At 35.8% G+C, this 13110-nt stretch overlaps 1 protein-coding gene across 12 annotated transcripts in view; it reads left to right on the forward strand.

Annotated features, from left to right (window-relative positions):
• Window positions 1-250: 250 nt before the first annotated feature.
• ULK4 (unc-51 like kinase 4) overlaps window positions 251-13110 on the forward strand; it is a 724727-nt gene continuing 711867 nt past the window's right edge. For 3 of the 12 annotated variants that reach the window (XR_008996026.1, XM_057497570.1, XM_057497572.1), the window contains exons 1-7: window positions 252-570; window positions 2158-2257; window positions 4104-4243; window positions 6605-6767; window positions 9001-9102; window positions 9653-9736; window positions 11292-11367. Coding sequence is in view for 9 of the 12 variants with exons in the window: in XM_057497570.1 (XP_057353553.1) it covers window positions 433-570; window positions 2158-2257; window positions 4104-4243; window positions 6605-6767; window positions 9001-9102; window positions 9653-9736; window positions 11292-11367 (803 nt within the window). In the remaining 3 variants the exon portion in view is untranslated. Of the gene's footprint in view, window positions 571-2157; window positions 2258-4103; window positions 4244-6604; window positions 6768-9000; window positions 9103-9646; window positions 9737-11291; window positions 11368-13110 lie in introns of those variants that run through there. The other 9 variants (XM_057497568.1, XM_057497577.1, XM_057497569.1 and 6 more) reach the window with 6 other exon arrangements.

Here is a 13110-nt window from a genome sequence, read left to right on the forward strand (position 1 = left end):
TAATGTGGGTAACTGTTGAACCATTGTGTTGTATACTTGAAACCAAGATAAGACTGCATAATGATGCTTAAAAAAAGATACATTGGCTAAATCTCATGGATTCCCTGGTTTTGTTACATATGTTGTAAATAGCTGTCATTTTTCTTATTTCTATTAAGAACTTGTTGATGAGAAGTTGATTATTGGTTTGAGAATTGTTTTTTAAATTTTCCTTTAGCTTTTTTCACCCTACAAAAAACACAATAGTATTTAACACTTAAAGGTGAAGTTTCTGAATTTATAGAATTACTAGATTTATTTACATATTCAAGATCCTAGCATAATTAATCATGCAACTAGCCTGCATTTATAAATATAATTTTTGTTTACTTTCTAGGAGCTAGAGATGCTATTAGACTGTCATTTTGTTGCATGTGAGAAGTCAACCTAGAGATGGAAAACTTCATTTTGTATGAGGAGATTGGCAGAGGAAGCAAGACTGTTGTCTATAAAGGGCGACGGAAGGGAACAATAAATTTTGTAGCTATTCTTTGTACTGATAAGTGCAAAAGGCCTGAAATAACCAATTGGGTAAGTCTATTATGTTTCCCTCCCTCCAGGAAAGGAGGGATCTATGATCAGGTAAAATAAGTAGCGTGTAAACTTTAGAAGCCATTGACCTCACTGTAGCAAATGCCATGTTTTCTTTTCCATCTGGAATGGGTGACCTTCTGTTTACTGTCACCAATCCTTAGTAATGACTAATAAACATACCAAGTAATTAGCAACTTAAGTGTTTTGTTTTTAGTTTCTTCAAGTCAGGGAAAATATATTTTATATTAGATCATTGACTTTGAAATTTTGTGTAGCTTTCCAAAGGACGGGCGTTAGGTGAGAGTGACAGGGGTTTGATGGCTGTGCTACTTCACAGTCAGGCTCCTAGCTTTCCTTTCTCGAACTTTTTTTTTTTGTGGTGAAACACACATAATATAAAGTTTACCTTCTTAACAATTATTAAGTGTACAATTCAGTGATATTAAGTACATTCATATTGCTGTGCAGTCGTCACCATCTCCAGGACTTTTTTTTGAAGTATTTTTTTAGAGTAGTTTTAGATTCACAGCAAACTGGAAGGGAAGGGATATTTGACACATCATACATAATCATCTGAAGTCCATAGTTTACCTTAGGGCTCACTATTGGTGTGTCAGTCATTCTGTACGTTTGAACATCTTAACTGACACACTTTTGCATCTTTATTACTGAGTTTTGAATTCACTTTTGCTTTTGTGCACAAGTATAAGAATGTTCTAATGGAAATGTACATTTTAAGATTAGTGAGTTCATTGTAGTGACTTTTTTTATTACTCTAGGTGAATTCATATTAAGATTCACTAAGAATATTTTAAAAAAGACATTTGTAGAATCCTTTGGGAGTTCTTTTAGGTATTATAAAAGCAATATGTCATCATTATAGGAAATTTGGACACTATAGAAAACTGAATAGAAGAAAAACAGTAGCATTGTATTACCTGAAGGCAATCACTGTTCTGTCTTGGTTTTGTTTCTTTAGTCCTTTTTAATATGAATTAAAAAAATATATATTTTAATGGTATTTTGTTTGCTTTTTTCAGTTAACTTTGTAACAGTATCATTTTCCCATGTTGTTATAAAATTAAATAAACATTTTAATGTTGGCCTAATAGTTTGTCAGTTGATACACAATTTATTATTGTGTTATTGAGCCTTTAGATTATTTTTACTTACTAATTTTTTTCCTTTGAAACTATTTCTTTTTTCTTGATACTGAAGTGGTGTGTAATGAATATAGAAAATAGAAAAAAAGTAGAAAGAATTCAGTAATTCTGCTTATAACAGCAGCTATTTTGATATATACCTTCTGAATATACCTATGAGTATTTCTTTTGCAATGTTGTGGTTATACTAATGGACAAAACTATATTGCACAAGCTTGTTTTTTTAAGATTATACATTAAATTAGCATTTTTTCCTGTTACCAGCCTTCATAACCATCATTTTTAATGTCTGTATAGGATTCCACAAAAAAAATAACAGTCTTTTCTCCTCCATTCTTCAATTGTGTATTTAGGTGTTTCTTACTAGATGTAAAGGTTTTAAGAACTCTGTTTTTTTAGAGTGATTGCTGTGTCCTTTTAGGTCCGTCTCACCCATGAAATTAAACACAAGAATATTGTAACTTTTCATGAATGGTATGAAACCAGCAATCATCTCTGGCTAGTAGTGGAACTCTGCACAGGTAAGAGTGGATAAGAAGTGCTGTCAATGTAGTTTTGAAGACATATGATGTAGGTTTTGTTATTTTTTTTTTCTTTTGCAAATACAAGTAGGGTTGATACTATTGACTGTTAACTTGAACATCTTTGCTCGATGGAATTTAGGGAAGGGAGCAGAACAAATATGTTTGTTAAGAGGAAGACGTGTAAAATTCAATTTGAGGTTAACTTTGGTATCAAATATTACTAAATCACCTACATAAAAATGTAGAAGTATTTTTAGTGATTAGTTCATCAAGCAAGTTTTCCCATTCAGTAAAAATGAAGTACTTTGGGTCAACTAGTTGTTAGTTAACTAATTAGTTTATAAACTTTTTATGTTTATGAAAAGGATACTTGCTCTTTATAAAACTTCAGTAATGTGGAAAAGTACACAGATGACCCAACAAATACCAGCTCCTATAACGGTAATTAGAGATGACATATGTTACAGCTCTTCCTTGATACAACCTTCTAGGACCATATACAGGGAGAAAGGCAACTAAATACGCAGATACTATCTGGCCTTTTAGTTTCAGTGTCTTCAGGGAAAAAATGTGTAAGTAGCACTATTCTGTACTTGTATTTACACATAGAGTAATAATAAAAGATCATTAAATATCAAGATGTATTGTTATTCTAGCTTTATGAGTCTTACCTTTTGGCACTTACAATTTATAAAATTGTATCATGAAAGAGCTTATTTGGAATAATAACTTACTTGCATCTTATTTTTCTGAATCAATAGGAAGGAACTGTGATTTAATTACTTTCATGATGTACACACTGTTGAGGTGATTAATGGATTTTCCCTGTATTACTTTTTGCTTCAGCTGTTACTTCTTACCCCTGACCATTTTAAGAGCCTAACTCTAATTTTGTCTATGGTTAGAGTGATTCTTCACCCACCAAAACAAAATAAACAAAACTCCAAAGAACTATTATCTTCAGCACAGTAATTCTATTTGAACTTTCACATGCTAGTAAGACTTAACTTTCTTGGAACTTGGCTCCTGTTGCAATCTTGATCCTTTAAAAAAAAAAGTTTGTTTCTGGCATTTAGGCAGTAGAGATGTTACCACGAACTTGGAAGGGTATGGAAGTGGAATTTGCATGTGTTTGCTTTGACCTTTTATTTCATCACTGGTGCACACTAGGCGTGATACTCTGTTAAAGAAAGGCATCATCTTTTTTGCTGTGCAGTACTTTGCAGAATGTGAGCTACCTTTGCACAGAAAAAGTGACTATGCTTTGCATAATGTGATTAATATGCATAGTTTGGGTTAGTATTTACCAGCAGTTTTTGCAGCAGTTCACTTCCTGAGGGATGTAGAGTGGGGAAATCACAGCACTGGAGTGATTCTCCCTTCAACCCACCTGCTCACTTATTGCTTCTTTTTTTTCAGATTGAGCAGTTATTCTCTGGAAGTTGGCTCTGGAACACGGACACAGATTTGTTAGGATGCTTGAACCTCTGTGTTCATTCACATGTGTTCCCCCTGCCAGACTGTCCAGGTGTACTAATCTGATTATTTTTTAATGCTCAATATCTCCCAGCATGGAAACTCCCAGAGGCACTATGTAATGAGTGGGTGATTTTTTTTATTTTTCTATTTTTGTGCCAAAATTAAACTATATTTTAATTTATTATTATTTTTTATTAAGGTACCATTGATATACAATCTTGTGAAGGTTTCACATGAACAACATTGTGGTTACTACATTCACCCATATTATCAAGTCTTCTCCCATGCCCCATTGCAGTCACTGTCCATCAGCACAGTAAGATGCTATAGAGTCTTAAAGTGGGTGATTTTAACCAACTTGCAGGTGGTTCCTTGGAAATGGTTATTGCTCAAGATGAAAGCCTCCCAGAAGATGTTGTGAGAGAATTTGGGATTGACTTGATTACTGGTTTACATCATCTTCATCAACTTGGCATTCTCTTTTGTGACATTTCTCCTCAAAAGGTAACTCATGAAAGTTTTTTGATTTCCTAACTGCTTGTGTCATAATTTATAGTGCTTTCTCAAAGGTGTTTTTATTTTTAGATAAAATTTTGATACAGAATACCTTGAAATTTTAAGTTAATGTTTATTAAATAAAAAGAAATATATAGTACCATATTTTAATTACCTGTTAAAGTAGCTTTTAGAATGTGAAGTGTCCCCTCCTTTCCGAGTTCTTTGGGTAATTATTATTGTTGCTGAGATATATTGTGATTGGTGAACTCAGTAGAGCTATAAAAGAAAACTAAGCTTTTAAATTATAGTACCTGATTATGAGCCATAATTTTAGCTTAATGGCATTCTTAGCTTTGTATGTATGATTCCTGATAAGGTGATCAAGTGTCATCTTTTTTGGTAACACTAGTGATCCAAAACCAAATGTGCTTCAGTGTAGTAGAGTCATGAAACCTGCTTAGCTTTGGAATTGCAGTTAATACTGACATTTAGAAACTGTGTGACCCTGGAGCAGTTACTCTTTATCTCTTTCTGCACCTTGGTTTCTTTGTCTTTGATGGAGATATAATTTTAAGGGTGATTGTGAGAATTACATACTATTATTTAGGTTAAGTTTCTAGGAAGCTTTCTGGTAGGTAGTATGCTCTCAATCAATAGTATTTATTAATAAGTATGTATACTTAGGGATTGTACTTGTTACTGGTCTGAGTTGCTCCTTTTGTTAATGTATACACAGGGAAATGAAAAGTTGACTATTTCCTTGTTAAACATTGTTATTGTAGGCTATTTGTATGAGAACATAAACTTAAATCCTTAAAAAGTCTATATAATATAGAAGTACTTATTTGAAGTATTCATATATTTCTACAACCACTTAACTATGGTTATAGCTCTGAAAGCATCTAAGACAATATACAAATGCAGGAGTGTGGCTTTGTTTCAATTAAACTTTATAGACACTGAAATGTCAATTTCATACAATTTTCACATGTCAAGAAATTTTATTTCTTTTGGTGTTTTTTAACCAATTAGAAATTTTCAACCAATTAGAAATGTGAAAACCACTCTTAGCTGCTCAGGCCTGTACAAAAGCATAGAGGCTGGGATTTGGCACAGAGGCTGTCATGGTGTGTCAGCCTCTGATTGGGAGCTGCTTAATGAGGTCTGGTATCACCTATTTATAACTGGGAAATTCGGGCTGATTTCAAATTGAACTTTTTCTGTAAAACAGGGGTTGGCAGTGTTGAGCAGGATGTCTGCTTCTGTAAATGAGGTTTTATTGGTGCACACCCACACCTTTTGTTTAGGTACTGTTGGTGGCTGCGGAGTTGAGTAGTCAGGATGAAGGCCTCCTAGCCTCAAGGCCGAGACTATTCATGACTTGGAAGGAGACCTGTTGGCTCCTGCTGGTGGTTCTCAGAGTGGCCTTGCTTCACCAGCATCAGTTGGTGCTAGTTGCAAACACCAGGTCCTAGGGCCCCGCCCCAGACCTCTTGAATCAGAAACACTGGGGAGAGGGACTAGTACCTTTTCTTGAATCCTCCAGGGAATTCTGGTACTAAAAAACGTTAAAAAGTCACTGTGTAGATGAACAGACAGCCTTAGTATTTGTGACTAGAAATTAAAGGTAAACTTTGAATGGCTTTAAAAAAATCCACCTAACCCTTTGCAACCAGAAATATTTTTAATGACTAAAATATTTAAAAGTGATAGAACACCGGTATGGTTTCAACAATTGACAGAATGACGTCTAACCACAAATTATATTAGCTAACTTGAGCACTTGTCAAATGCTAGTTACTGTTAAAAGCCCATTGCATACATAACATTAGTTAATCTTTACAACCTTATGAAGAGTTAAGTATTACTTCTCCCATTTTACAGGTGAAGAGACTGAGATTATTTAGAAAGGTTAAGTAAATTCTGCAGGTCAGACTGTAATTCGTGGACCTAGGACTCAAATATAAATCTCTAACTTCAAAACTCTAGTTTTGACCCCCTGAATAAACAGCAAGCACCTCAGGCAGGTGGGAGTTCAAATCCCCTCTGGCTGTCACTGCGATTGGCAAGCACAGATTGTTCCATAGACATTGTTCTTTCTCTTTCCAAAAAGCCCACAGTTTCCCTCTGTGGTTATATGATGTGCTTATTGTATGCATCTGAGAACAGATGATTGGATATTTCATTCTGTTAAAATTTTGGTTTTATTTTTATTTAGCTTCTTTTTGAAAAAATAGTAAGCATTTAATTTTCTGAGTTGTGATGAAGCAAGAAAGCCAATGCTGAAAGTTCTTTCATAAGATTCTAAGAGGTACTGATGAAAATGCAAATGGAATTGGTTTCTGGGCACATTTTATATTTTCATAGATACTCCTGGAGGGGCCTGGCACATTGAAATTCAGTAACTTTTGCTTCGCAAAAGTGGAAGGTGAAAATTTAGAAGAGTTCTTTGCTTTGGTGGCAGCAGAGGAAGAAGGAGGCGATAGTGGGGAAAATGTACTGAAGAGAAACACGAAAAGTAGAGTCCAAGGTATGTGGAGAGCTTAAAGTTGTGGGTCTCCTAAGTCATATGTTTAGGAGATAATGTTGACCTTTTATTTTGCCGGTCAAATAATATGTTGCAAATAATAATGACCAGGAGAAGTCTGATATAGAGATGGCTCTGTCCATGGCTCAAAATTTTCTGTGTGGATCTAATGCTGTATAAGGCGTGAGGAACCTCTAACAAATCCTTTACTTTATCCTTAGTTCTCTATGTCACTGACCTCTCATTAGAACATAAAGGATGAGGGTTTTGTCTTGCTTCCTGCTGTGCCCTCTGTTCCTGTGGCAGCCATGAGAATGTGCTTCATGGTTTTTCCACAATAGGGACCATAACTGACAAAGTCCCCCGTCCTCTCCCACCCCCAGCATGGTAGGAATACTGAGGCAGGCCCACTCCTGAGAGACCTATGTGGCTGATGTTGCTTTGGGGATTGCTGGCGACCTTGCAGACCCTTTGTTACACTGCAGGGCAATCTGGGATATTTCTGTCCCACCTTCTTTCCCTTTCTCTTCCCTTTGGGTCCAGTGTGCATTGTGGTCTGACGAGCTCACTCCCTTTCTCTCCCAGGTATTTCATGTGATAAAATTGTCACCTGGTTCATCCTGTCTTGGTGTCTGAGGCCCAGACTAACAGTTCTCATCACCTGCATTCCCCTGCCCTTGCTTTCTGCTGCAGCAGTGCCTCCTGCCTCCCGGTTTCTGTGCATGGCAAGTGGTTGCTTGCTGCTGTACCCTTTTCTTGCTGTTCTATTTTCTGGGAATGTGCCTCCCCTTCTGCTCTTCTTTTCTGGGTTCAGCTGTCTCAAAGCTTTGTCCCCTGACAGTTGGTTCTTCTATTACTTTTATAATCTGTATATGTCTATCATTACATTTAACATGTGTAATTGTTTTTTATGTTTGTTGTTCCCTATTGTGAAGATAAGGACTTTAAAATTCATTTGTTCATTAGTGCATTTATTTACTATTCAACAAAAATTTAGGCATTTTCTAGGTGCTGGGAATATGGATGTGGATGTGAACAAACAGGCAAATATCCCTGAACTCACTGAACTTACATTTCTAGTTGGTGAATACAGACATTCCCATTTAACAAGTATTAAGCCCCTTTTAAATGTAGGGCACCCTGTGGGTCTTATTTTTGCTTTCTCAGTATTTGGCAAAGGGAAGGCAAATAGGCCCTCTGTGTTTGTCAAATGAGTGTGTGTATGAAACGTGACAGCAGGGCAAAAGTGTAACATAGAACTTCAAAATGTTAGAACATGTAAGGCTGCTGATTTGGTTCTAATAGGTCCTGGGGATACAATTTACTGGAAAGTTTCTTCAATGGGATTTTGTTTTCCAAGTGATTGGTGATTACTCATTTCATGGAAAAAATATTCTCATTGGCAGATGGGAAGCTTTTAGGTAGAGTGGAAAGAATCAAGGACTCTGGGTTTTGGTGAGTGCTCTGCAACTGTCCGGCTGTGACTTAGGGGGCATAGGGTACCTCTCTGGACCCCAGTTTCTCTCATCAGTAAACAAGGGGACTTCCTAGCTCTAGAATTTGGTATTTCTGTGTAATACTAAATTGTGTATAGAGTATATGAGGCACACTTTAGTGCTGTTCACTAAATACTGTTCTTCTGGGTACATGGTTCCCATCCCTGCCATGCATCTTCCACCTGCCAAAGCTAATGAAGTGTGAGCAGAAGTGACCGAAATCACTTCTAGGTGGGAATTTTAAAAGCCAGTGTGCAATTTGCTACATTCTTTCCCTGTCTTGGTGACTGAGGAAGCATACATTGAGATGGAGCCTTTGTTAGCCTCGGTCTTTGAGTGGCTGAGGATCAGATTCCCTTGGCTTACCTGTACTGGATAGTTTGTAATACATAAAGCTGTTGGAATTTTGAGTTGTTAATGTTGTTTAACTTAACCTATCCTAATAAAAATATTATAATAAAAAGTTCTTTTCTTTGACTAATTAAATTGTTAATTTGAAAAAAATAAACGTGCCACACCTCTAACTCAGATGGATTTCCAAAGTCTGTTTATAGTCTTACATATCCTTGTAAAATGGGACCTTAAAACTAGAAGACTTTAAAAAACATGAAATACACATGAAGACCTGTTCATGTGCACATTTTCCTCCCATTTTTTTCACCTCCCCAGGTCTCTCATGGGTAGGTATGTGTTGGGAGCAATATAAATGCCTAACGAAGTTGTTTGTTCTTTCTCTTCAGGCTCTCTTACATACACAGCTCCAGAAATTGTGAGGGGTGCTGACTTCTCTGTTGCCAGTGACCTCTGGTCTTTGGGCTGTCTGCTTTGTGAAATGTTTTCAGGTGATTACCTTTTGGGTCAGTGTAAAATCAGAGCTGGACACATACAAAGACAGGGTCAATCTGTAGTCTGCAGATATTTTATGTGTAAGACATGAAAAAGCTGTTTCTTTCTGAATTTTTATATATGCTGATTTTGGCTGTGTTGCTTGGGATCTAGGCAGATGCAGCTTCTTAGGGACTTCTTGACATTTAAGTGTTTTGCATGATAACCATCTGGAATGTTGAAGTGTGCCTAACAATTAAAAACTGATTGTTAGTAGAAATTTTTATAAAGGCACCCTGTAATTGTGAATTAATCAGATGTGTCCTTGGATCATGGTAGAGTTTCACAGGTGAATTTGTATATTTGTTAGGATGATAAATTTTGAATTCAGAAATGTAATAAATATATAGACAATGTGCCTGGTATGAGTAGGCATTCAATAATTAGTTATTATATATATATTTTCCTGTAAATTGCATAATTCTCACTTATCTGTAATTGAGACTGGTTTAGAATTACTGGTGATAGCACACTTGTTTAATTTTGCAAGTTTTCATGTGATTTCAGGAAAACCTCCATTCTTCTCAGACAGTTCTTCAGAATTAATTGAAAAGATTTTTTATGAAGATCCTTTGCCACCTATTCCAAAAGGTAGGATTTTTAAGTTATAAATGTGGTTAATTTACATTTTATTGTGACTAAAGGTACACTTTTATCCACAGCCTATTTTTATTAATTCATAAATTATATTTTATAAATAGTCTCAAATTGTTATTTTTAGCAGTATTAGCATTCCCTTTGCCATTTTGTTGTAGACACTGAAATGGAAAAAAGTACTACTAATAGTTTCCCTCACTTAAAAACACAGATTATTTTGTGCTCCTGTGTCAAAAGAGGTCTGAAGATTTGAAAAACTCAACCTTTTGTGTGTGTGTACCATTTACTTATTTGTACTCCTGTCCTATGTAGTTATGTCTATTTAGTGTTTGACTAAGAACAAGTCAGGTATTTCTCTGTACTTATCTTGATGAATCAGAATGGTACCCTGACAAGTTTTTAAAGTCTTTTAAATTACATATAGTTGTGGTATTTTAAAAGTGTTGTGACTTCAGTCATACAAAGTGAGATTACTATAACAGTTTACCATTAACAGTTTTAAGGAAAGAAAACAAAAGTCACAAAAATAAAATACTTTGTTGCAGACCACAAAAAAGTGAATATTAACACATAAATGAAAACAAGAGTTTACAAGAAATAATGTTTTTAAAAGAAAAAAAATTTCAGAAATAATTAATGGAAGGAATAGTAATACGGAATATTTTCAATATTTCAGGAACGATTCTAGGTGAAAAAAAAACCCCAAAGTTCTTGATACTTTGAGAATAGTCCATATTTCTTAAGACAAAAAGCCGCATTTTTCTTTCACCAACTTTGTTTTAATTTTTATGGAAATCAGTCATTCCTATTCCCTGTAATGATGGCTTCTGTCTCTCTTTTTAACAAATATTGTAGTTTTCTTGGTTAAGTTAAGGACTTTTAGGCAGGGAAGAGGAATCTGGATAGGAGGTGCCCGAGGTCTGGGCAGGCGCCACTGGGGCCCGAGCTCGGAGTCTGTCTGTGTGGCCCCCGCGCCCCGCGGCGCCGTCCGTTTTGTCTGGTCCCGGGCGCTTTGTGACGTCTTCGATCATGTTCTTCGTGGCCACCTCTCTTAACCAGAGATTGATAGACTGTATCTGTCTAATTAAAAAAGACGAAACACCTGGAGATTAATGAAATTGGACAGTATCATAATATTGTGATATTATTTTCCTTTTGAAAGTTTTTATAGAAAAGAGGGGCTGCAAATATTCTAATTGTAATTCATTACAAAGCAAAGTTGGTCAAATAAAAAATGCCTCAGAAAATGAAATAATAGTTGAAGACAAGGGTATGAGTTTGTCAGAAGATCCTTACTGGGGTTATTCAATAAAGAGAAAGTTTAGAGATTAGTCAAAACTTTTTAAGATTCATGGTTTTTGTGGTGTAGGAAAAAATGTGTGTTTTTGTGCCTCCCCACCCCGATGGGAGCTTGTAGTGATTATTAACGAATTCAGTGTTCTCTTAAAAACAGATATGCTTAAAATACTGTTACTCTAAATGTTGATGCAGGGTACGTATTCATTTACTTACCACTTCTTTTTCTTTTTGGCAATGAATGTGTGTGTAGATTCTTCTCTTCCTAAGGCTTCTTCAGATTTTATTAGTTTGCTTGGTGGTTTACTTCAAAAAAATCCTCAGAAAAGGTATGTAAGGATATTATTTAAAGGAGAATGAATAATGGAATCTTTTTTCCCTTCACGTACTTCTAAAATTGTACTGTTCTGAATATACAAAGAGCTGTTCAGATTAACTCTTTTTAAAAAACAATCTTAGCTTCTGTTGAGTGTTTTCTCTGCGGATATTTTTAATCATGAGGAATTTTTTTGTTTCATTTTTTTATTAAGGTATTATTGATATACACTCTTCTGAAGGTTTCACATGAAAAACACTGTGGTTACTACATTCACCGTATTATCAAGTTCCCCCCATACCCCATTGCAGTCACTGCCCCTTAGTGTGGTAAGACGCCACAGGGTCCCTACTTGTCTTCTGGGTGCTACACTGTCTTCCCCGTGACCCCCTCAATCCCCTTCTCCCTCCCTCCCCACCCGCCCTCCCCCACCCCTCCCCTTTAGTAACCGCTCGTCCCTTCTTGGGTTCTGTGAGTCTGCTGCTGTTTTGTTCCTTCAGTTTTGCTTCGTTGTTATACTCCACAAATGAGGGAAATCATTTGGTACTTGTCTTTCTCTGCTTGACTTATTTCACTGAGCAAAATACCCTGTAGTTCCATCCATTTTGTTGCAAATGGTAGACTTGATCATGAGGAATTTTTAAAGTCAGTTTCTCTTTCAGTGTATTAAATAGTTGCCTAGTAGTTTGACAGATTTTCTTGTAACTCAAATTCAAGAAGTGCCATTTTATCCATTGTAGATTTCAGGCTAAAACTGTCCTAAACTATTGAACTGGGGTAATACTGTCAAGATAGTTAATGTAAGAACTACTAACTGAGTGATATTTTAATATGACTTTGAATGATAATCCTGTCATAATGAATATCAAGTGGCAGGATAAAGAGACAGTGTAGATTTCCCGTGTTGCAGTGATAGCAGAAAGTCATTGTGGCATGGGCAAGTGGACGGTGGGGAGAGGGGGTCTCCCTAGGTGGGAGCAGCTGGCTTCTTGTTCTGCCACTAGGTAACTGGGGAGGGGGTTTAGGCAAGTATTTGGGAATCTCTGCTTCAGGGTGTAAAATAAAGAATAAATTAAGTGCAGCATATAAAATAATCCATTCTCTGTGTTCATTAAATATTATAGAAAACTGCAGAAGGAAACGCTGATTCTTCTGTTAGTTACAGTACAAACCTATGCTTACAATAGAATGCTTTTAGAATTTGTGTTATTTTGGTTAATAATCTTGCAGACATCTTTGATAGGATACAAATGTACTTGATTTAGGACAGTATATCCACATTTTCACATTTATATTCCTATATTATATACTTTTTTGTGTAAGTGGAACTACTCTTTAACCTAGTTATTTATTTGCTTAGTCATTTTAAGTGGCTGAACAATGTACATACAATTAACTTAAACATTTAGAGTGCTTCTTGACCTAGAATAACATATATACTGCTACAGTAAGTATCTTTCTGTGTATTTTTGTTGTTGTTCGCTTAGGGAGTAGTCTCATTTAGATAAATTTCTCCAGAGAGGGGTTGCTGGCCAAAGGATAAGGACATTAAAAAGTCTGATACATTTGCGGTATTCTAGGAACATGTGCTGCTTTATACTTCCAGCAACATTAGAAAGCTTCTTCCCTCTCACTGTTAATACCTATGATGGCTTTGTTGATCTTACACATTGTTGCCAATCTGATGGATGAAGAAGAAATTCCATTTCATCAGCAATTTTTATTTCTCCATGAGTGCATTTCAAGAGCCCTTTGT

Source organism: Manis pentadactyla, chromosome 1, assembly GCF_030020395.1.
Source record: "Manis pentadactyla isolate mManPen7 chromosome 1, mManPen7.hap1, whole genome shotgun sequence".
Lineage (NCBI taxonomy): Eukaryota > Metazoa > Chordata > Mammalia > Pholidota > Manidae > Manis > Manis pentadactyla.